At 38.0% G+C, this 21,446-nt stretch overlaps 2 protein-coding genes across 2 annotated transcripts; one reads left to right on the forward strand and one right to left on the reverse strand.

Annotated features, from left to right (window-relative positions):
* The first annotated feature begins 531 nt into the window (after positions 1–531).
* On the forward strand, positions 532–15,501 carry LOC104228214 (protein POOR HOMOLOGOUS SYNAPSIS 1). The gene is made up of 8 exons (XM_070160829.1): positions 532–877; positions 2,406–2,522; positions 3,315–3,380; positions 3,470–3,573; positions 14,622–14,818; positions 14,905–14,957; positions 15,080–15,107; positions 15,413–15,501. The coding sequence occupies exons 1-8, from the start codon at positions 572–574 to the stop codon at positions 15,469–15,471; spliced, it is 930 nt and encodes a 309-aa protein (XP_070016930.1). The 5' UTR covers positions 532–571; the 3' UTR covers positions 15,472–15,501.
* Positions 15,502–15,593: 92 nt separating this feature from the next.
* Positions 15,594–18,073, reverse strand: LOC104224698 (peroxidase 57-like). The gene is made up of 2 exons (XM_009776383.2): positions 17,284–18,073; positions 15,594–16,613 (listed from the first exon to the last, which is right to left on the reverse strand). Exons 1-2 carry the CDS (start codon positions 18,034–18,036, stop codon positions 15,867–15,869), a joined length of 1,500 nt encoding a protein of 499 aa, XP_009774685.1. The 5' UTR covers positions 18,037–18,073; the 3' UTR covers positions 15,594–15,866.
* Positions 18,074–21,446: the final 3,373 nt, after the last annotated feature.

The raw sequence follows: 21,446 nt of genomic DNA on the forward strand, positions 1-21,446 counted from the left end.
CATAATTCTATGCCCTTTTTTTTTTTTTTCAATTAACAAACAAATACATTTTTTTACTTCTTTAAAAAGAAAATACCTTTTTGCCTATGTCTTTTTTATTTTCTTCTCTTAATCATTCTTTTAAGTACAAAACTTTGAAATCCCTAAAAACAAAGTACTCATGACTCGTCTCTCTTTCGGCTCTGAGGCTCTCAGTGGATTCAAAGCAGGAAAACCCCGCCTCAATATTAAGCGCCGCTTTTAAAATCTTTTTTGAATGATTGTTTAGTTTGCTTTATAGAGTGTGAGATATTTAAAACTGTAAGTAATGATGTTATTATTGACCATTTTCAATAAAAACTCGTCGATGACAATTATAAAGTGAATGATATTTTTTGCGAATATAGTATTAATATAGTTTGCTCGTCAACTTGCCACCATCATAAAATTTTATATAATGGAACCAAATATCTATATTAAAGATAATAGTGCACCCATATTATTAAACTAAATACGCCTCGTGTATCTACGCTCAAAACCCGTCCTACATGCCGCAAGCACCTAAAACAACTCCAAACTAGAATTTTGAAAAATGGCGGGATCACATTCACTTTCATGGCCAGCAACAGCGGCCGCAGAGCAGTCGGAGCTGCCGCCGTCGTCAATGTCAATCGCCACCGTAACAAACCAGTGGGAAGCTGAATACGCTCGGTTCATCCTCTATCCTCCAGCTTCTCCTCATCCCTCTCATCCGTCTCTCGTCCCTCTTAGACGAAAGCACTGTACAGGCGGCAAATGGATCTCCTCTTCCTCCCTCGTTTCTCTCAAACTCCGCACTGATAGATCCGATCCTAATCGCGGTTTCATCCTCGTCCTCGCTTTCCGTCACACGATCCTCGTGAGCGCTCTCTGCTTCCCTCTGTTTTTACAACTATTTCGACTATTGAGAAATTCTAAATGCTCCAGAAAAAGGAAAAAAAAAGAAGAAATAACTGCTTTACTTTCGTTATATATTTTTTCTGGATCGTTATATTTATTTGCTATTTTCCCAAGGTGAAATTGAATTAGAAAATGAACAATTTGAATGTTAATTTCCTTTGTGACTTTTTTGATGAATTTTTTGTTTCAATTTGATGTGGCTTTGATTTCATAGGTAAGTTTACTTGGATTTGTTGATACTCGATTTTATAATTTGATCTCTTTATTCTTGCTGTTCCATCCTTTTCTTCACTCTGCGCTCACAGAGTCCTCGTGAGATATACTGCTTCTTTCTGTTTTCCCGCTATTTTACCTTTTTGAAAAATAATATGTAACTGCTTTGGTTTTGTTTTCGTTTTTCCTATTTGGATTGATATATTTGTTTGCAGACTCGCTCAAGGATGAGTTGAAATAGAAAAGGACAATGCATAACTTTTTGAATTTGATTGTTAGTTGTCACTAATTGTGAATTTATGATGTAATCTTATTTTACTGAGAGCTCTCAATTGTATAGTGTAGTTAATTTTAGTTTGAATTTGTTGATACTCGATCTTATGATATGCTTTCTCTTCTTGTCGTGGTTTCATCCTTCTGCTCGATCTAGCTCACAGAGCCACTATAAGCGTCTATTGCTTCTTTCCGTTTTACCGTTGTGTCTTGTCTTCTTTCTTTTTCTTTTGTATTGAACTTCTGTTTGCTGAATTTCTGAAGGATCTAGTTGAATTCGAAATGTATTCTGAAATTTATGATATAGTAATTGTCTTTTTTAAACTTAAATGTAACTTTGAGTTTTAGAGTCAATTTTTGCTTGAACTTGTTGATACTCGATCTTCTGATTCGATTTCACTTTTTCTGTGTTGGAGAGCTGGTATTCATTCTGTTGAATGCAAACGTTGTGTTGTGGAATTGTTTAAAATAGGCCGAGATAATCACAACAATGCTTCAGCGGAAGCAATTTCTTCGTGCCATTCTGGGCAAACAATAATGCTGTCTTTTCCCAGAGGGTAAATTACATAGCTGATCGTAAAAATGTCATGGGTACAGGGAAATCCATAGGTAATATGAATAGGTCAAGCGCACTGTTGAAAACTGTTGCAGGAGGGCCTATGCCAGTTTTTTCGTTGAGTACTGGGGACGCAGTGTACTCTTGATGTATTAGTTCTCTGTTTGGTAGCATAGTGGCACCTTTCTTACCCTTTGTTTGTGAGATAAACTTGTCTTACACAGCTTGAAGAGATTACACAGCTAAGCGCACGAGCATTAGTCTTGTGCATTATCAGTTCTGATTTTTAGTAGCTGTCTCATAGTTCTGCAAACAATGGATATCACTTGCTGTTGTTCATAAGCTCTTAGACAATGCTACAGTTATCAAGTTTTCTGCATGGAGAGGCTAACAGAATAGTTTCGTTTTTCTGACCTTTTTTGGTTTCATTATTTACTTCTTGCAGGAAGAGCATTACGTTTCGAGGCTGATGTTCTCATGGCCTCAGGTCTCATGTGTATCAGGTTTTCCAACAAGGGGAACTAGAGCTGTCTTTGTGAGCTATAGGGATTCTGTTGGCCAGGTGAGCTCATTAATTAGTCTTTGTGAAGTCATTAGTGAATTTCCTATAACTGTGATTATAACCTCATGCTCTCTTTAAACCCCCATTGTTTTCAGCTGAAACTTCTTCTTTCCAGGAAAACTATTGTGTAGAGAAGTAACGAGATTAAGAATCAGATTAAAATGAAAGTAGCTCTAGGGACAGGCAAGCCTCCCTCACGCTTCAAATATCCAATGTAAAGAGGCGAATGGAGCATTAAATGAAGTTAAAATAAGAACGAAAAGTTGCATGGAAGAAACTTGAAGTAGCTAGTTTTTCGGAGATACACGTGTATTATATGTAGTAAGCTAATTGTTCTGAACAAGTTCTTTTAGGTGTATAACTTGAAGTTTCAATACTATGACGTGGGAGTGATGACATCCTTTTCTTTAAGACTTTGAAGCATCTGAGACTCGGCTCTCTAACTTGACTACTGCATTTTATCCAAGCTCTGTACCATCTGGTACTTAAGAGTTAAGATAATAGACAGTCCTTCTGAGAGCATATATCATGGGTAACTCACTTCACAGAACTGCTACACGCGTTGAATCATTCACTCAAGCTTCCTAGTTGTAATGTTTGCTTTAGCTTTCACACTTAGGACATTATTCTATTGAGGCTTTGTCATATAAAGGGCACACTGAAAGAACTCAAAGTGGAATATATGATGGCCTGAGGCTTCTTTTCTGCTAATCCTGATACAGAGAACTATGTGGAAAGGTCCTATGATAAAACCACTAATGTTGGACTTCAATTTTCCTGTTATTTTTGCAGATTCAGAAATTCGTCCTGCGGTTCTTGACAATCTACGAGATAGAGAATTTCATGAATGTTTTAAAGGTGCATAATTCTCTATGATGCTCTCTACGAGTTCACTTACAATATACAACTTTCTTCCTTCACGTGCTTTTCGTATGTGAAATTCTTAGGGAAAGTTGGACAGCGCAAGTCCTCCTGCTCTTCCGTGTCTTGAATTTGATTCAGTGATATCTTCTCAATCTGAGTTTATTCCTTTCGGTGGAGCTTCACAAAGGTGAGATACTGATTACTGCAGTTGCTTTGACACATCCTCCTGTGAGTTTAGCAAATAAAGATATTAAAGTATAATTTACATAAGGTTTGATTTTCTCAGGTGTTTAACCAAAAAATGAAATTTTAGTCAAAGCTAGAATTTAGAAGAACACGGGTTACTGATAATCAAAAGAATGTATAAAAGGAAGTAATTTAGGTAGCAAGAGAGTAATCAAGAGAAAAACAAGTAAACCAAAGTTTATTCCAATAGTGTTTCGTGTCCTTATAATTGATCAGATATCTCCCTTTTATAGATATCTTGGAGATATACGTTTTGTCCAAATCATAATAAGGCTATTATGAGTAATTAAAGACATTGAATGCTACGTTACATAATCATTACATTCAATACAAATTCTCTAACGTATTCCACATTTAATGCATATTAAATGCCGTATCTGCACTCTTTTCTATTGTCAGATTCATTCCTTTTGATTCTCGGACATAAACGACTTAGATAGATACGGGCGCTAAGTTATTTGAATAACTGCCCGTGCCTCTTCCTCTGCCATTTGCTCGTATCTGTTGCAACTCGTGCCTCTTAGCTAGTTGTAATTCTTTGACCATTTGACCAGTTTACGTGTCTCGACACGTCACCTTTACATTTAAATACAAATTTTCCCAATACAGATAGTCCCCCCACTTTCCATTTATTCATCAGTTGAATATTTGGGAAGTGGATTTCATTAAAAGAGAATTTTTGTCACCATTAATACTAGGACAAAATTGACGCTTCAATTGTCGCTTCCATTTAATGCTCCGTACACTTGTCATTTTTCCATTGGTTCTGCAGTTTTGCAGCCCTTTTCAAGGCTTTTCTACGGCTCCACTATTCACGAAGTGCCAGTTATCATTATTATGGTCCTTCCATCACTGCACTTTTAACTTTGGCGGTTGCTTATTAATATAAATATAACTTCTTTCCTTGTCTTTTACCACATAAAGCTTATTGAACACTTAATTTCTCAGATCTCAGTTCACTTCTTCCTCACATTATTCTTCTTCGCCATGTCTTCACCAAACCCTAACCCTAGGAGAGTTCCCATTGTTGATACCTTCCCCAATGCCCCCATTAGTCATAGAAGGGGAGGTAGACTTCGTAGCTTAGGGTCTACTCGTGGTGGTGGTTCGTCTATACCTTCTCCTAGTTCTGGTCCTTCTTCTAGAACCAGAGGTTCCCTTTCTCACAAATCTTCTTCTAGTGGTAAAGAACCTTCTGAACCATTACGTGAGCCTTTAGTAGAGGAGATAGTCCCTACAGAACTATCTTTTTACCATGATAGGGAATCTCTTAGACACCAGGTTTCCGCTTAAGATCGTGCTGATGCTTACCCCACTCAAATTACAGAAGTTTTGACTCCTGTAGTTCGCAAAGACTATCATTGGAGTAATGATTTTTCCATTATTATCCCTAATCCAAATCATAGAATTACTTCTTACTTGACTGTGTTCTCTTTTGTTTATACATACCCTTTCACTTTAGGGTCCAAACTAGTTATTGACCCAGTCATTATTGAATTTTGCCGTTTCTTTAATGTCTGTTTGGGTCAAATTGGCCTAATCATATGGAGGGTTGTTGCCTGTTTGAGGCATTTAACCAATATGGCTGACGTTTCCTTTACTTTCCCTCACCTGATTCATCTTTACTCCCCTAGGCTTTTCCGTAATGACGTTTTTACCCCAGTGGCCAGGAGTAAGAGGGTTTTGGTGAGCCCTGAAAATGACAAGGACCGTGGCTGATATGCCCGGTTTGTTGTTGTCCCGACTGTTGGCTTAGTGGGTGAGGATAACGTTCCCTTCCCTAAGAAGCGGAATTTTGCACGTAAGTCTTTTATCCTTCTCGTGCCTTTTTTCTTCAAGTTTATCAACTTCTCTAATTTTGCCCTTTTTTTAGCAACCATGGAAGTTGTGGAGGATATTCCCAATTTCCGTGGTTGGGTAGATAAATTGCTGAAGACCGCACCAATAGATGGTAGGTCTTGGAGAACACTTTCTAACCGTTACGGTTGGAAAGTAAAGACTCATGGTAAGAGTTTTTATTTCATCTTTCACGCATATATATATTTTTCTTTATTGCTCTAACTCTCATCCTTCTTTTTATCAGGATTTGCTATTCGAGGAGTTACTGCTGAAGCAGTTGCGGCCTCTCGTGTCTCTTCGGGAACCCGTACTCCTTCGGGGACCCGTATCTCTTTAGAAAGAGCTCGAGAAATAGTCTTGGGTTCTTCTTCTGCGAAAAGGAAAACTGTTGAAGAGGAAGACTCTGAAGAAGAGGAAGATGGGGGCTCCCTGGTGACGAGACCACGAGCTAGGAGACGCATCGTCTCTGATGACGAAGCTGAAGTTTCCCCTCGTCTTTCTGTTTCTCTTACCGAACCTGTTGAAACCCCAGTAATAATTCCTGACGATGACGTCACTCCTCATGATACCCGTGAGTCTATTGATCAACTTTTCATCAGTGGTTTTGGTAGTGGAAGTTTAGGGCCTGTTTTAGATGATATACCCTTATCTTCTTTTTCAACTCCCGTGCCTGTGATTCCTTCCTTACTAGCCCCAGCTGTTTCTGTTCCTTCTTCTACTGTTTTCACTTCTTCTACCGCTCCTTCTTTGACAATTCCCCCTCCTATCGTTCATCATACGGAAGTGGGATCTTCAAGTAGAAGTGACGCTATGAGGAGGGTAACTATTGAAGTTCCTGCTGATAGCAGCCTTTTGAGGAAGTCAGGTCAGACAGATATATGGCTGGAGCCTTTAATTGGCCCAATTGAAAAAGCAAAGCTGGAGAGCCATAGTTTCCTGACTCTAATGAATGATATCGTGCATGCCACTTTGAAGGTATTTTCCTTCTCTCCCTTCTTTACTTTGTAAAATTTTTTTATCTTTGGGATTCTTATTTCCCTTCCTTTTTTTAGGCCAATCTTATCGGCACAGAAATGATGAACTGAATCCTTCAATTGGAGAAGGTAGCACGTGATTCAGAGAAGATAGCACGTGATTCTCAGTTGGAGGCGATCAATTGGAAGGAACAATTTGAGAGTGCACAAATTGATATAGAAGATTTACAAGAGAGCAAGAGTACCTTAGAGCAGTAGGTGCGGGATTTAACTTCAGAGTTAGCGGTTGTAAAAACTTCCTCAAGCCAAGCAGAAAAAGAAAAAGAACGTCTCGAATCCTCCTTCTCAGAGCAACTATCTAAGGCCAGTGAAGAGAACAAAGAGTTGAAGGATCTTTTGAGTCAAAAAGAAGTTTACGCTGGGGAGCTCCTGCAAAACTTAACTCAAGCACAAGAAGACCTTCGAGTCTTTGCTGATAAGGTGCGTGCTTTAAAGAGCTCCCATGCCTCTCTTCAAGCTTCTTATAACTCCGCCTTGGCTGAAATGAAGAGCTAAAGAATGAGATTGCTGATTGGGAAAAAGATTATGAGATCCTTGAAGAAAAATCTGCTGTTGAGGTAAGTTGGGCATTTTTGAATTCACGTCGTGATACCCTAATTGAAGCTGGCCAAAAAACTTCAATCTGGAGTCGGAGTTAGCTAAGATCAATGAAACCATTGAAAAAGCTCAGCAAACTCAGGACTTCCCTTCTCCCGTGGTTGAAGCTCCCGTGAATGTTGAAGCTGATACGGGTATCCCAACTCTTTCAAGCCCAATCGAGCCTGTTGCTGCAAGCCAAGTTGAAACCACATCTGTTGATGCACCTGCCCAACTTGAGCCCGCTACTATTGATGCTCCTGCTTTAGTTCCACAAACTTCTCAGTGACCAATTTTAATCATTTGAATGATTTTGTTTTTATTTTGGAAAATTGTAATCAAACCCTTAGCTTCATTTGAGGGTTGGTTTTGGAAATGCAAGTCCCCAAGTCTTTTATGGGGCAATTTGTATACAATTTCATAGTTTTATGACTAAGTTCGTACTTAGTCTTCAGTTTTTAAGTATTAAGAAGTTTTTCATGTTATTATCTTAAACTTCTGTCTGCTTTATTCTTGCCTTTATTTTTAAGGACTTATAGAAGAATTTGCATTTTTGTTTTTCGAAAATGCTTCTGTTAATCTCATGACTAACTAATTTAAACATGAGTTTTATAAAAGAGGACCCTTTTATATTTCGACACTTAATGAAAAAGACGTCTCAACTTCATAATGGTGTTATCATACAATAAAAGAAATAGGAACACACATGTTTGTTTGAAATAACTTTGACAAGTTTTGAATAATACTTTACATGTATTTGAATTACATCTATAACTTTCTCGTAACTGTTTTTCTTGTAATAGATTTTTACAAAAGAAGAATAATAGACACGGGGTTTTTCCTTATAACCCGTTTTAGTACATAGCCTTTACCCTAACTATAGTAAGGTTTTTCTTTGACCTTAGCTCGTGGCTTCATCTCGTGACTTTGTGACTTTTACTCTGCACTTGACTCTTTTAGGCTTGATTTTTCCTCAATCTTCCTTGCCTTCTTTATACACATGTCTGTGTATATTATGTAGTCCCCCAAGTGTTTGAGTGTTGAAGTATGAAACCTCGAGCACTTGATAGTTTCTCTCATTTGGTCCTTTTCCTGAAAAGGAAAAACATACGGGACTTGGAGGTGCAATTATAGATGAAGACTGCTTAACCCATTTGAATTTCTATCAGAATAATTGTAACCCTAGGCCAGGAATTTTAGGTTATTCCGTGTGCCTTACAGGTCGTGACTCATCATTTAGTGCGGGTTAGCTTTTTGCCTATCATCTAAAATCGTTAGTAAAATATTAACAATTCAAAAATTAAATTTAAAATGGTGATACCTGACCGTGGGTATTCCTTAGAAATAGTATCTCTTCAAATGAGCAGCATTCCAATGTGAAGGTAGTATCTTGCCATCCATTGTCTCCAATTCATATGCTCCCTTTCCTGCAATATCACGAACTTTATAGGGTCCTTCCCATGTTGGACTTAATTTACCTGCGTTAGCTGCCTTTGTAGATTGAAAAACCTTTTTAAGCACGAAGTCCCCCACTTTGAAGAATCTGAGGCGTGCTTTTCGGTTGTAATATCGTTCTATGACTTGCTTTTGTGCTGCCATTCTTATTAATGCAGCTTCTCTCCTCCCTCGAGTAAATCTAGATTGACCCGCATCTCCTCGTCATTAGATTCTTGTGTCGCCTGTGTGAACCGTGTACTTGGTTCCCCTATCTCAACCGGAATTAAAGCCTCAGCTCCATAAACCAATAAAAACGGTGTTTCTCCTGTACTTGTTTTTGCAGTTGTGCGATATGCCTATAAAACTCCAGGTAACACTTCAGGCCAGTTACCTTTTGATTCCTCTAATCGTTTCTTTAAATTATTGATAATAACCTTGTTCGTTGATTCTGCTTGCCCATTACCCACCGGATGATAAGGTGTAGACGTAATCGTTTTAATTTGCCAACTTTGAAAGAATTCCGTGATTTGAGCTCCAATAAATTGAGGGCCATTATCACACATGATCTCCTTTGGTACACCGAATCGGCATATGATATTCCGCCAAATAAAATCTTTGACTTCCTTTTCTCGCACCTGTTTAAATGCCCCTACCTCCACCCATTTAGTAAAATAATCAGTGAGTACGAGCAGAAACTTTACCTGTCCTTTTGCTTGTGGTAATGGACCCACGATATCCATTCCCCATTTCATAAATGGCCATGGCGCAATGACTGGATGTAATAACTCCGCAGGTCTATGCATATTGTTACCGTACCTTTGACATTTATCACATTTGGCCACGAAACTTTCTGCTTCTTCTTCCATTTTAGGCTAGTAATAACCTGCCCTAATTAAGGTTCTTACCAATGACCTTCCTCCTGCGTGATTCCCGCAATGTCCCTTGTGTATTTCTTTCATTACATACTCCGTTTGCGAAGGTTCGAGGCATCTTGCTAAGGGACCACCGAACATTTTACGATATAAATTGCCTTGCTTTAAGCAGTACCGAGCAGCCTTCTTTCGAAGCGCATGGGCTTTTTTCTTATCATCAGGGATGATACCATACTGCAAAAAAGCAACAATCTCGTTCCTCCAATCCCAAGTTAAATTATTAAAATTTACCTCATTCTTATCAGGATCGAGAACTGAATGAAATAAATGTATAACTGAGGCGTTTGCATCGCTTGCCACATCAGCTGTAGATGCGAGATTAGCTAGGGCGTCCGCTTCAATATTTTCATCCCTTGGTATTTGTATAACTTTCCAGGTTTGAAATTGCTTTATCAATTCCCGTACCTTTTCTAAGTATTGTTGCATCCTTGCTTCCCTAGCTGTATAAGTCCCCAACATTTGATTAACCACGAGTTGTGAATCACTCATGATTATAATCTGATTTATGCCAAGCTCTCGCGCCAATTCTAGACCTTCAATCACAGCCTCATACTCCGCTTCATTGTTAGTTATGGAGTGACATTTAATAGCTTGTTGAATGGTTTCACCCGTAGGTGGTACCAAGACAATCCCTAAACCTGCACCTTTTACATTAGATGAGCCATCAGTGAATAAAGTCCAAGTTCCCGGGTTAGCTCCATTGAATACCTGTAATTCTTTTTCTGCTTTTGATTGCATCCCCTAGCTAAAATCAGCCACGAAATCAGCTAACACTTGTGATTTTATAGCAGTTCTAGGTTGGTATGTGATTTCGTATTCACTTAACTCTATTGCCCACTTAGCTAACCAACCTGATAACTCATGCTTATGTAATATATTACGTAAAGTGTAGGCAGTTACTACAGCGATAGGATGACACTGAAAGTAAGGTCTTAACTTTCTAAATGTCATGATTAATGCAAGTGCAAGTTTTTCTAACTGAGGATATCGCGTCTCCGCATCTAACAAAGATTTACTAACATAATAGATAGGGGATTGTTTACCTTGTTCTTCTCTGATCAAAACAGCGCTTACCGCAACTTCCGAAACAACAAGGTAAATGAGTAGTCTTTCCCCAACCTTTGGTTTTGCCAGCAAAGGTGGATTTGATAAGTACGTTTTCAAATTCCTGAGTGCCTGTTGACATTCCTCATTCCATTCAAAATGATCATGCTTCTTAAGGGCTGTGAAGAATTTAAAACACTTCTCTGATTATTTAGAAATGAATCTTCCCAAGGCTGCAATTCTCCCTGTTAGTCTTTGAACTTTTTTCTTGTTTGAAAGTATATCAGGGATTTCTTCAATGGCCTTAAGTTGTGCAGGATTCACTTCAATACCACGGTTAGAAACAAGAAAACCCAAAAACTTACCTGATGCAATGCCAAATGCACATTTTTTGGGATTTAACTTCATATTAAATTTGCGCAAAATTGAAAATGTGTCAGATAAGTGTGATATGTGATCTTTTGAATACTGAGTTTTAACAAGCATATCATCTATATATACCTCCATAGTCTTTCATAAATGCTCTTGAAACATTTTGGTAACTAACCTCTTATACGTTGCACCTGCATTTTTTAGACCAAAGGGCATTACTTTATAACAGTAAGTTCCCCTATCTGTTATGAATGAAGTTTTTTCTTCATCTCCCGGATCCATTTTAATCTGATTATAACTTGAATGTGCATCTAAAAAACTTAATAGTTCGTGACCTGCAGTTACATCAATCAATTGATCTATGTGTGGTAGTGGAAAAGAATCTTTAGGGCAGGCTTTATTAAGATCTGTGTAATCTACACAAACCCGCCACTTACCGTTCTTCTTTGGAACTACAACAGTGTTAGCTAACCAGTTAGGATACTTTACCTCACGAATGGAACCAATTTTTAGCAATTTTTGGACTTCTTCTTGAATCACCTGATTCTTGAAAGTTCCTTGCTTTCTTTTCTTTTGCTTGACAGGAGGGTATGATGGATCTTCATTTAGTTTATGAGTCATCACCTCCGGTGGTATTCCTGTCATGTCAGAGTGGGACCAAGCAAAGCAGTCCACGTTAGTTTTCAAAAATTCAATTAACTTACCTCTCATACCTTGGCTAAGATTGGCTCCAACATAGACTTTTTTATCAAGCCATTGAGCAAATAACACGATAGACTCTAATTCCTCTATTGTTGTTTTGATATTTTCATTCTCTTCTGGCTCTTGAATGGTATCAGGCCTTGAATCTATATCTGTTTGCCCTTATTCAGTTGAGGTTTGTGTTGTGGTGTCCTCAACTGCCTTCTGTGATTGCTATTTACCTTCATTTCTCGTGCTTGTATCCGCAACAGAGTTGATAGCCCTGGCTGTATGTTGATCTCCACGAATTTGACAGATTCCCCATGGCGATGGAAATTTAATAACTTGATGCAAGGTTGAAGGAACAACATCCATTTCGTGGATCCATGGTCTCCCAAGAATCATGTTGTAAGCCATCTCCATATCTACCACCTGGAACTTTGTATCTTTGACGACTCCTTCAGCGAATGTGGTTAGTGTTACCTCTCCTTTCGTGAGGACACTAGAATTATCAAATCCAGATAGAGTATGCGCATTTGGTATCACTTTATCTTCAGCTTGCATCTCACGTAATACTCTTAGCAAAATAATATTCACGGAACTACCTGGATCAATCAAAACTCGTTTCACATTAGTATCATATACAATTAAAGATATTACCAGTGCGTCGTTATGAGGGGTTAATACGCCATCTGCATCTACGTTATTGAATGTAATGTTGTCTTCCTCTAAAACATGCCGCACCCGTTTCCCTTGGGTAATTGTTACTTTGGAAATTTTGTTAGCTGTAATATGTGATATACCATTGACGTCTTCACCCCCACTTATAATGTTGACAGTTCTTTTGGGAGAAGGTGGTTTTGGAGGTTCTTTCCTGTTCTTCATGTAAGCTTGCTTGCCTTTCTCACTGAACAACTCAGTAAGATATCCTTGTTTTAATAAATGATCAACTTCACTTTGTAAAAATCTGCAATCTGCTGTTTTATGTCCGTGGTCATTATGAAACTCGCACCAATGGTCAGGGTTGCGCCTGTTTGGATTCGATCTCATTTCCTTTGGCCATCGAACATTATCTTCCATGCTTCTCAAAACAGCTGCGAGCTCGGAGGTGCTGACGTTGAAGTTATAACCACCGAATCTTGCTTTTAAATTTCTATCATCATCTCGTGACTCATAGTTGTTTCGCTCGTTCCTGAATCTTGATGAAGAACCTGATTCTCTGTTTCTTGATCTGTGATCGTACCTTTGATTATCCTGCTTTGACCGTGAGTCCTTTCCCGCAGGTCCTATGTGCTCGCACCTGTTTTTACCGGATCTTTTTTCGGTCTCCGCACGTCTCGAACTTACCTTTTCTTCTTTTTGAAATCGTGGAACAGTATCTTCCTCAATCCTCAGCTTCGTGTTATACCTGTTATAAACATCATTCCACGTTGTAGCTGGGAATTCTCGAAGGCTTTCCTTGAGTGTCTTCGTAGCTTCCGAGCTTTTTTCATTCAAATTACTTGTGAAAGCTATAGCTGCCCATTTGTCAGGTACACGTGGCAATGTCATTCTTTCACGTTGAAATTTGTCCACGAATTCTCTAAGCAGTTCTGAGTCCCCTTGCTTGATTTTGAAAATATCCTCCATTCTTTTCTCTACTTTTTGAGCTCCCGAGTGTGCTTTGATGAAAGAATCTGCAAGCTCAGCAAAAGAATTTATAGAATTTTCGGGTAAAAGAGAATACCATGTTAGCGCTCCTTTGGTGAGTGTTTCACCAAATTTTTTGACTAATACTGATTCAATCTCCTGCTTAGTCAAATCGTTGCCTTTTACGCCCGTTGTGAATGCATTCACGTGATCTCGTGGGTCTGTTGTTCCATCATATTTTGGAATATCAGGCATTTTGAACTTTTTTGGAATTGGGAGTGGAGCAGCACTTGGCTTCCAGGGTTGTTGCGAATATCTATCCATATCTACCCCTTTGATTATGGGCGGCACCCCGGGTATCTGCTCCATGCGCTCACTTTGCTCCTTGAGCTGTTTCTGCAAGGTTAGTAGTAAATTTTGTAAATCAGAATTAATTACATTACCTGATTCTCTCTCGTGTGATTCACTGGGAGTTCCACCGCTGCCTGAGTTAACAAGCCCAGAACAATGGTTTTCCAAAGTGTTATTATTTGGAGTAGGTGTGGGTGTTGCAACATGTAACTGGTTAACAAGTGCCTCAACAGCTTTGTTGACCTGAGCAACAATTAATTTCTGCAAAGCTTCATCAACAGCTTCAACATTTTCAAATTGAGCATGCTCGTTTATTTGAGACCCATCAGGAGTACCCTCATAAGATTGCCGTGGAGAGTCTCGTGGAGTAGGAACTTGAGTGTTAATATTCTGTGGATCTCCCTGATTTTGTTGGTTCTCTTGGTTTCCTTGAGTGTTGTCATTGTTGTTCGACATAATTGATGCAACAAGGAAAGTTAAGTGAAAAGAAAATAGATTATCAGCTTCCCGGTAACGGAACCAATTTGTTTAACCAAAAAATAAATTTTAGTCAAAGCTAGAATTTAGAAGAACACGGGTTACTAATAATCAAAAGAATGTATAAAAGGAAGTAATTTAGATAGCAAGAGAGTAATCAAGAGAAAAACAAGTAAACCAAAGCTTATTCCAATAGTGTTTCGTGTCCTTATAATTGATCAGATATCTCCCTTTTATAGATATCTTGGAGATATACGTTTTGTCCAAATCATAATAAGGCTATTATGAGTAATTAAAGACATTGAATGCTACGTTACATAATCATTACATTCAATACAAATTCTCTAACGTATTCCACATTTAATGCCTATTAAATGCCGTATCTGCACTTTTTTCTATTGTCAGATTCATTCCTTTGATTCTCGGACATAAATGACTTAGATAGGTACGGGTGCTGAGTTATTTGAATAACTGCCCGTGCCTCTTCCTCTGCCATTTGCTCGTATCTGTTGCAACTCGTGCATCTTGGCTAGTTGTAATTCTTTGACCATTTGACCAGTCTACGTGTCTCGATACGTCACCTTTATATTTAAATACAATTTTTCCCAATATATCAGGGACAATGAAGGATGGATATATACAGCTTCAGGTGACTCTAGTTCCCATCATATGCCAGTGACCTGGGCGCCTGGATTTTCTCAAGGTTCACATACAGAGGAAATGAGACTAAATCGCGAAGCTGAGGAGATTCTTTCAGCTTTTCCTCCCAGTTTCACGTCCTTCTTGATGAACTGCGGCCCTGAAGCTGATCAAGGTGGTTCTCATCAGTCGACTTTTCATGAAGTTCCCCACTTTTTGATTCAAAACTAAACACCGAAAATAATTGTTAACTGAATGCAGTTGCTGCACAGTCAAGTACGACGAAGGAGGTTGACCTTAAAGACCAAATTGCGGTATTGTTTCTGTCTATATCTTTTATAGAGATCAACTAACATTCTGCTTCGCTGAAATTTTTTAGCTGGACGGCTCATAATTTTGTTCCATTTGTATGATCCACCTGCTTATTCTTTTGCAGAAATATCTAGAAGATTCTTCATTCCAAGGTATGTCTTTAAATACTAATGCCCCTTTTCCAGGTTTTGGTCGATGGAGCATGCACATTACTTCATATTCCTAATGCCCCTTTTTGTTTTTAAAATTTATTTACTTTTTCCTTTTAATGGATGGAAAAGCCTTAAAGTCACTGTTCTTGAAGTTGATTACTATTCAAACCATGGTAAAATAAAGCGTTGCTAAGTAATATCTACGAGTTGTAAAAAAATCACTCACTGTTAAAAAAAGCAGCTACATGCAGATGCTGATTTGACTGGTTTAGAGTACTAATTTGCTGAATTGCTGATATTGATAGATATGCTGGTCAAAGTTGAGGAAGTCATCCGTGAATTGGGAGATAATACAGTGCTGTAGCTGCACCAGAGCTGATGCAAAAAAAAATCATAGCTGATTACCTATTAATTCTTCAAACATGGGAGGTTTTTTTCATTTTCTTTCCCAATTTGCTTATAGAACACATCAAAACAAGCAAGCAGTTGTACAAGATAATTTTTTCCGTGCATTGTCTGTTGAAGCAATTACATTAGCTATCTTAAGTAGAACTTGGAAGTACAAAATTGTGATCTCATTTTAGACAAGGACTTGCTTTGCACGTTTAATTTGTTGTAGATGAGCAAGTCTCATCTATCATGCACCATTTGTGTGTTTGTTATATTGGTCCTATGAGCTACTAAGTAAAAGTTGGTTAAAACAAAAAAGAGAGGAACCAGTTCTGTTTTGATGCATGTTAGAGCCTTATATCCAGCTTTTCAGTTAACAGCCCTGCACTGTTTCCTGATCTGCCCCTGGTCACCAGTGAGCACTTGCATTGAAGCCAACTTGTTCATGGCCTTGCCCAACTTGTTGAACCATCCCGATTGGTCATCACCAAACTTTTGGATATAGTCCTTTGTTCTGGGATCTTCACTCAAAAGCACATCTGATTCAAGTAGTCCTCTTTTTTCAGCCAGCTGCTTGTAGTAAATAGAATCCATCTTGTACTGTGTGGTGGTATCAAAAGCCAAAGTATTCATTTGGTTGGTACATGTGAATCTCATAACTCCAGCGAGCCTTGGATCTACCATGGCCGCCTTCTGAGGATTATCCAATCGGTAAAGGAAGCTGAAACAGTGTGCTACTCCAATGGAGTGGGCACCAATTAAAACTGCCAAATCCTCTTCATTCAGGCCTTTCCTTTTGAAGAGGTCAATCAACGTATCCACTGTATTATCAGGAAGTGGGAGGTTGCCATGAACATTTGCTTCAAGGGATTCCATTCCATCACGACGTCCACCAGGCACGTCATAGTGAGGGACACCGGATACAACAAAGGCATCCCTTGATAAATATACCAAAAGATCTGTGCACGAGACTACGCGGGGGCATTCTGCCTCAAGCTCAGCCTTGATCTGGTCAATGAGATCAAATCCCCTAACTGTTGGTCCATTGGAGTTGGCGAGCTTCTCTACCCTTGCCCCACTTGGTGTCTGGTCTAGCAATAGTGATGCATCACATCCCTATGCATTAGATAAATGAATTTTCATTAGACTTTAATGTTATTTTTGGTTATCAAGAAAGCACAGGAAAGCCTGTTTCCTGCGAAAGAAAGTGGACGAAAAGGAAAGTTGAAATGTTTGGTCAATAGAGTAAAATTTGCAAATGTGTAGAAGTTAGTTTGGGCTTGTTCTGTTTTCCTTTAAGTTTTGCAAGAATAGTAAAATTTGCTGTCATTGCCAGTTGTGGAGCCAAAAATTCTACTAAGAGGATTAAGAAAATGCGAGACTGCCACACCCTGGATTCCAACCTGTGGCCTAATGCAATTCTCAAACCATCTTTCCACTTTATTAGAAGTTTTCCTTATGTCAAGAGGATTTAACAATTCATATGTATAAAAGAACAATTTGTTTTGATTTTCGATGATGGTAATTCAATTGAAACCCCTTTGCAAAACGTGGGAAGTGTAGGATCAGCTGATCAAGTACATATTCTCCCCAAATTTCCACATAATGAAACTGGCCCAAAGGATCTTAACCACCAAAATAAAGATCGATTCAGTCATTTTGAATTCATTAAATGAGCAGCTACATATCAAATGCAATCCAAAAGATTCGAAAATATGTTTCTTACTGAATATCCTGAGAACATCATCATAGAATCTACATATTGAGGTAAGGATTGAAGTCTTACATTGACAAAGCAATCATGCAATAGAAGGCGGGGAATCGCAGCAGCAATGCTGGAATCATTCCCAAAAGCCCTGATCATGCCATCCTTAATAATCTTCTCAGCTTTTGGGCAAATTTCATCGTAAAATCCCACTTTCAATCTAGCATGTTTACGTAGCTCTTTAATTTCTTCTGGTGTTGGATGTTTTTGCCCTGGAGCTGGCTGTACAGGCACAGGTGTTTGTGTGGCTGATGGATTAGGTGTTTGAGGTGCACCCCCATATCCTATTGTCACAGGTGGTAGAGTTGCTCCTGGATATCCTGCAGGCACATTCGTAGGTGTTGGATTAACGGTCACGGGATTAGGCGTTGGATTAATAGGCACAGGATTAGGTGTTGGATCAACAGGTACGGGTGTTGGGGTTGGATTGACAGGCACAGGTGTTGGAGTTACAGGTGCAGCATCTTCTTCAGGTTGGCTTTCTTCAATGATGTCATGATCAAGAATTTTTTCCCACAGATCATGCTGTTTTTGTGCCCTTTTCTTCAATGCCCTTTTCAGTTTTTTCCCCTTTTTACCATCTAGTTCAAAAATTGTGTCATCGTCGTCGCTGACATGAGCAACATTATTAACATGGATTGGCACATCAATATTTTTATCAGAATTGTTCGCTAGGAGAACTTCAGGAAGATGATCTGCAAATGCTGAGGACAGAGAAGGGAGAATCGTGCAAATAAGAAAAAGACCTGCAAAAATTCTTGCCTTCGCTGCCATTTTTCTAAAGCATGATGGTTGTTGATAACAAATATTTGGCATTTATAAGCCTATAAACTGTTGAGAGGGAAGAACTTGAGGCTACCATTGTTAAGTTTTTAGGTAGTTATTTAATTTTGGTTGGACTAATAATCTCACCCCTCAAAATAAGGGGGTCCTTTCTAACCTATCTAACAACATTTCTTTCTCTTCTCTTTTTTCTAGTTGCTAGGAGTAGGAGAGCAGGTCATATGACTTTTGCTATGTGGCCTGGTTGCGTTAATTTTGATGTATATAGGTTTTATATATGTAGCCTGCATAATGCAGCCAAAGAATTGTACAATAACTAGGTACTTATATTGCATTGTAAAAATTATGCACACCCCTTTTCCTAATCCCTAGCTATATATAGAGAGAGATATAACTTCTTATTCTTCAATATCTCACAAGAAAGACATCAAAGCAATAGCTATGTTTTCTCGGTACGCATTACTAGTTTTACTCTTTCCTCAATTCTTTACATCGTTAAGAAATTTTGCGCTTGGCGCCCCAACTCAGTTGTCTCAAATTTACCCTTCCCTTGCTCGGATCAAATCAAGAGCTGTAGCTCTCTACTTTACCAGCACAATGGTCTCAACGAAGACCAAATCACGATATTCTACTCTGTCAATAAATCACAGATCATGCCAATTAGTCGCGCAGGAGGGAAACAAGACTACCTAGTCACAGTACCTTGTTATTGACAAGATGTTAATGGTACTATTGGATACTTCTATAATACAGTTTACAAGTTGCAGCCTGGTGACACATTTGCTAATATTTCGAAACAAATTTATACTGGGGAAGCTTGGAAGGTTGGAGGAGAAGAGAGAAGTTATATAGTTGGAGAAGAAGTAACCATTCATCTCTTGTGTGGATGTGGAGAAAAGGCTGATTCTCAGCCTGTAGTTACATATACAGTACAAGAATATGATACTTTACCAGTTATTGCAAAAACTTTTTCTTCTAAAGTTGGTGATATAGTAAAGCTAAATCCTTATTTGGGTCAACTTCCACAGTTCCTTGATGTGGGTTGGTTGTTGTATGTCCCCATGGAAAGAAGTTGAAGTCTTATATGCCAAATTCATGGAATTTGGTGTCATTTCCTTTGAGAGTTTTCTCACATTTTGTTGGTGATTTACGGTAAAAGTTTTTACCATTATTGAAGTTCAAAGTTGTGCCTAGACATCTCTTTGTCATATTATATTCCTGAAACAAAACTTACCAATGATCAAATTGTGTTATTTAGCTACATAGGTTCCATTATAGGATTTAATTTAAGGATTAAACGAAAAGAAAAAAGATAGCAAACGCTATCTTCTTGGAGTAAATTATAAGTACTACTTAGAGAGTGGCTCTAGAAGGGAGGGACAAGAAGATCTTGATCGAAAATTTAACAGTTCCTGCGTATCGCTTATTTCACTTTTAGCCTGCGCCAAAAACTATTTACATTTGGTAGCCAAAAATGTATTTAAAAATTTGTATAATTTTTGTATGACATACAGAATGTATATATATACAAAAAGTATATTTTTTTGGCTATTATTTTAAGAGCGTCTATACAGTGTCATTTTTCCTATATATATCGAATCAACGAGAATCTGCTCAAGTGACTCATTCAAGGATTGAACAAAAGTGTGAACCGAAACCTTAAGCAGTAGCCAATACGGACCTTAGGTTCTAAACGCTTCCATGACATATAGAGAAGCATATTAGTATGTTATTAGATAATTCATCTTAAGCTTGACCAAAATTCTTAATCATTTTAAAAGACAAACTATTGTATAGTAAATGAAGCTGGCATAAATGAACAAAATGGATATTGAGGATTCATGTTACCCGTTCTAACTAATTTGGAACAGAGATTTAGTAGTTATTGTTGTCTTGCTGCATATCCTGGATAGAACATTAATAAATTAATGTCATATCATTTTTATTTTATTTTACATGCTCGTGAAATTTAGTAGGAAGTGCACAAATAGCCGATTTCAGGGCACATCATTTAAAGCATAGGTAGTTCTAAAAAACTATTTAAAGTTTAGTTACATTTGTATAAGTAATATTTGGATAAAAATTTGCCTAGCCGAAACCCAAAAGGTTGAAGTTTGCTGTCTACGAAACTGACTGGATGCAGTTTAATAAACTTCAAAGTTGTAGATACACATCAAGAAGTCTTTCAGGATTGCTCCCATAACACAAATTCTGTAACCGTAACTTCATTTTATATGCAGTTGAATACTTCTACTGTTACATCCCGTACTTTGATATTAGGATGAGTCATAGTAATACATATGAGCTTTAAGGAATTAGGATTATTCATGAAATTATAAAAATTTGTGACTATGTTAGTAAGACCCTGTAAGTTTAACAACACTAATACCGTTATATACATTTGATATGGTATTTTGAGTGGAATACTTCTAATAAAAGTTTGAAACAAAATATGATTTTTATATAGTTATTAATATTGCTACTTTCAAATATGCTTTAAATTAGACCCATAACACAAATTCTGTAACCGTACAGGTTGAGATTCTGTAACCACCAAAGGATGTGGTGCAATGGATGAGACTACTCTTCCCTTCCCCAGAGGTCTCGGGTTCGAGCCCTGGATATGAAAAAATCTTTGGTAGGGAGCGTTTCCCCCCGAATGGGCCCTACGCGGCGCGAATCCAGATATAGTCGGGCTCCAATGCGGGTACCGAATACTGAGTGAGAAACCAAAAAAAAGAAGATATACAACTATGGATAATACTATATTATCTATTATGTATACCAACAAGCATTCCAACCACATGTAGGGTGTTCTCCAGGCTTATATCCTTAAATAAATTTACCTTCCAAATTCACCATAACTTCATATATTAAGTTCAAAAGGTCTGAAGTTTACCTCTAGCTGAGTCCAACTTCCTCCCGAAGATCCGAAGTTGTGGTTTTAAGTTTAGTGCTTTGAACTTTAGCTTTTTGTGTCTAAAGTAGCCTTTGGCAGAGCTTAACTTAAGACCCAAATGATATGAAGTTTCTCGTGTTAAATTTAGCGGGATTTTTGTCCCAATTTATTTATTTATTACAAACAACTTAATTTAGAATAGTGTTTGAAAATTGGCCATGCCTTAAATGGTGCTATCACAAGTGGCTATCTGGTGCATTTCTACTGAAATTTATTTCCACAGAGGGCACAGTAAAAAGCCCAACAACAATGGGCTTCAAATTGGTAGGAATAACATCAGTAGCCACTTGTGATGGCACCATTTAAGATATAATTAATTTTGAAAAACTATTTTAAAATCTAGTCAGGGTTGACAAACTTCAGACCTACGTTACTGTTTGTTTGAGCAAATAAATACTAAACCAATTAGTAGTGACTTAATGGAGTAAATCTCAGTTGAATT

The sequence above is a fragment of the Nicotiana sylvestris genome, chromosome 10, assembly GCF_000393655.2.
Source record: "Nicotiana sylvestris chromosome 10, ASM39365v2, whole genome shotgun sequence".
Lineage (NCBI taxonomy): Eukaryota > Viridiplantae > Streptophyta > Magnoliopsida > Solanales > Solanaceae > Nicotiana > Nicotiana sylvestris.

Coding starts and splice junctions, on each gene's coding strand:
- LOC104228214 (XM_070160829.1), top strand. CDS start 572: ATGGCGGGATCACATTCACTTTCATGGCCAGCAACAGCGGCCGCAGAG. Junction 878..2,405: donor CTTTCCGTCACACGATCCTC/GTGAGCGCTCTC, acceptor TACTTCTTGCAG/GAAGAGCATTACGTTTCGAG. Junction 14,819..14,904: donor CGGCCCTGAAGCTGATCAAG/GTGGTTCTCATC, acceptor AACTGAATGCAG/TTGCTGCACAGTCAAGTACG.
- LOC104224698 (XM_009776383.2), bottom strand. CDS start 18,036: ATGGCAGCGAAGGCAAGAATTTTTGCAGGTCTTTTTCTTATTTGCACG. Junction 16,614..17,283: donor TGCATGATTGCTTTGTCAAT/GTAAGACTTCAA, acceptor TCTAATGCATAG/GGATGTGATGCATCACTATT.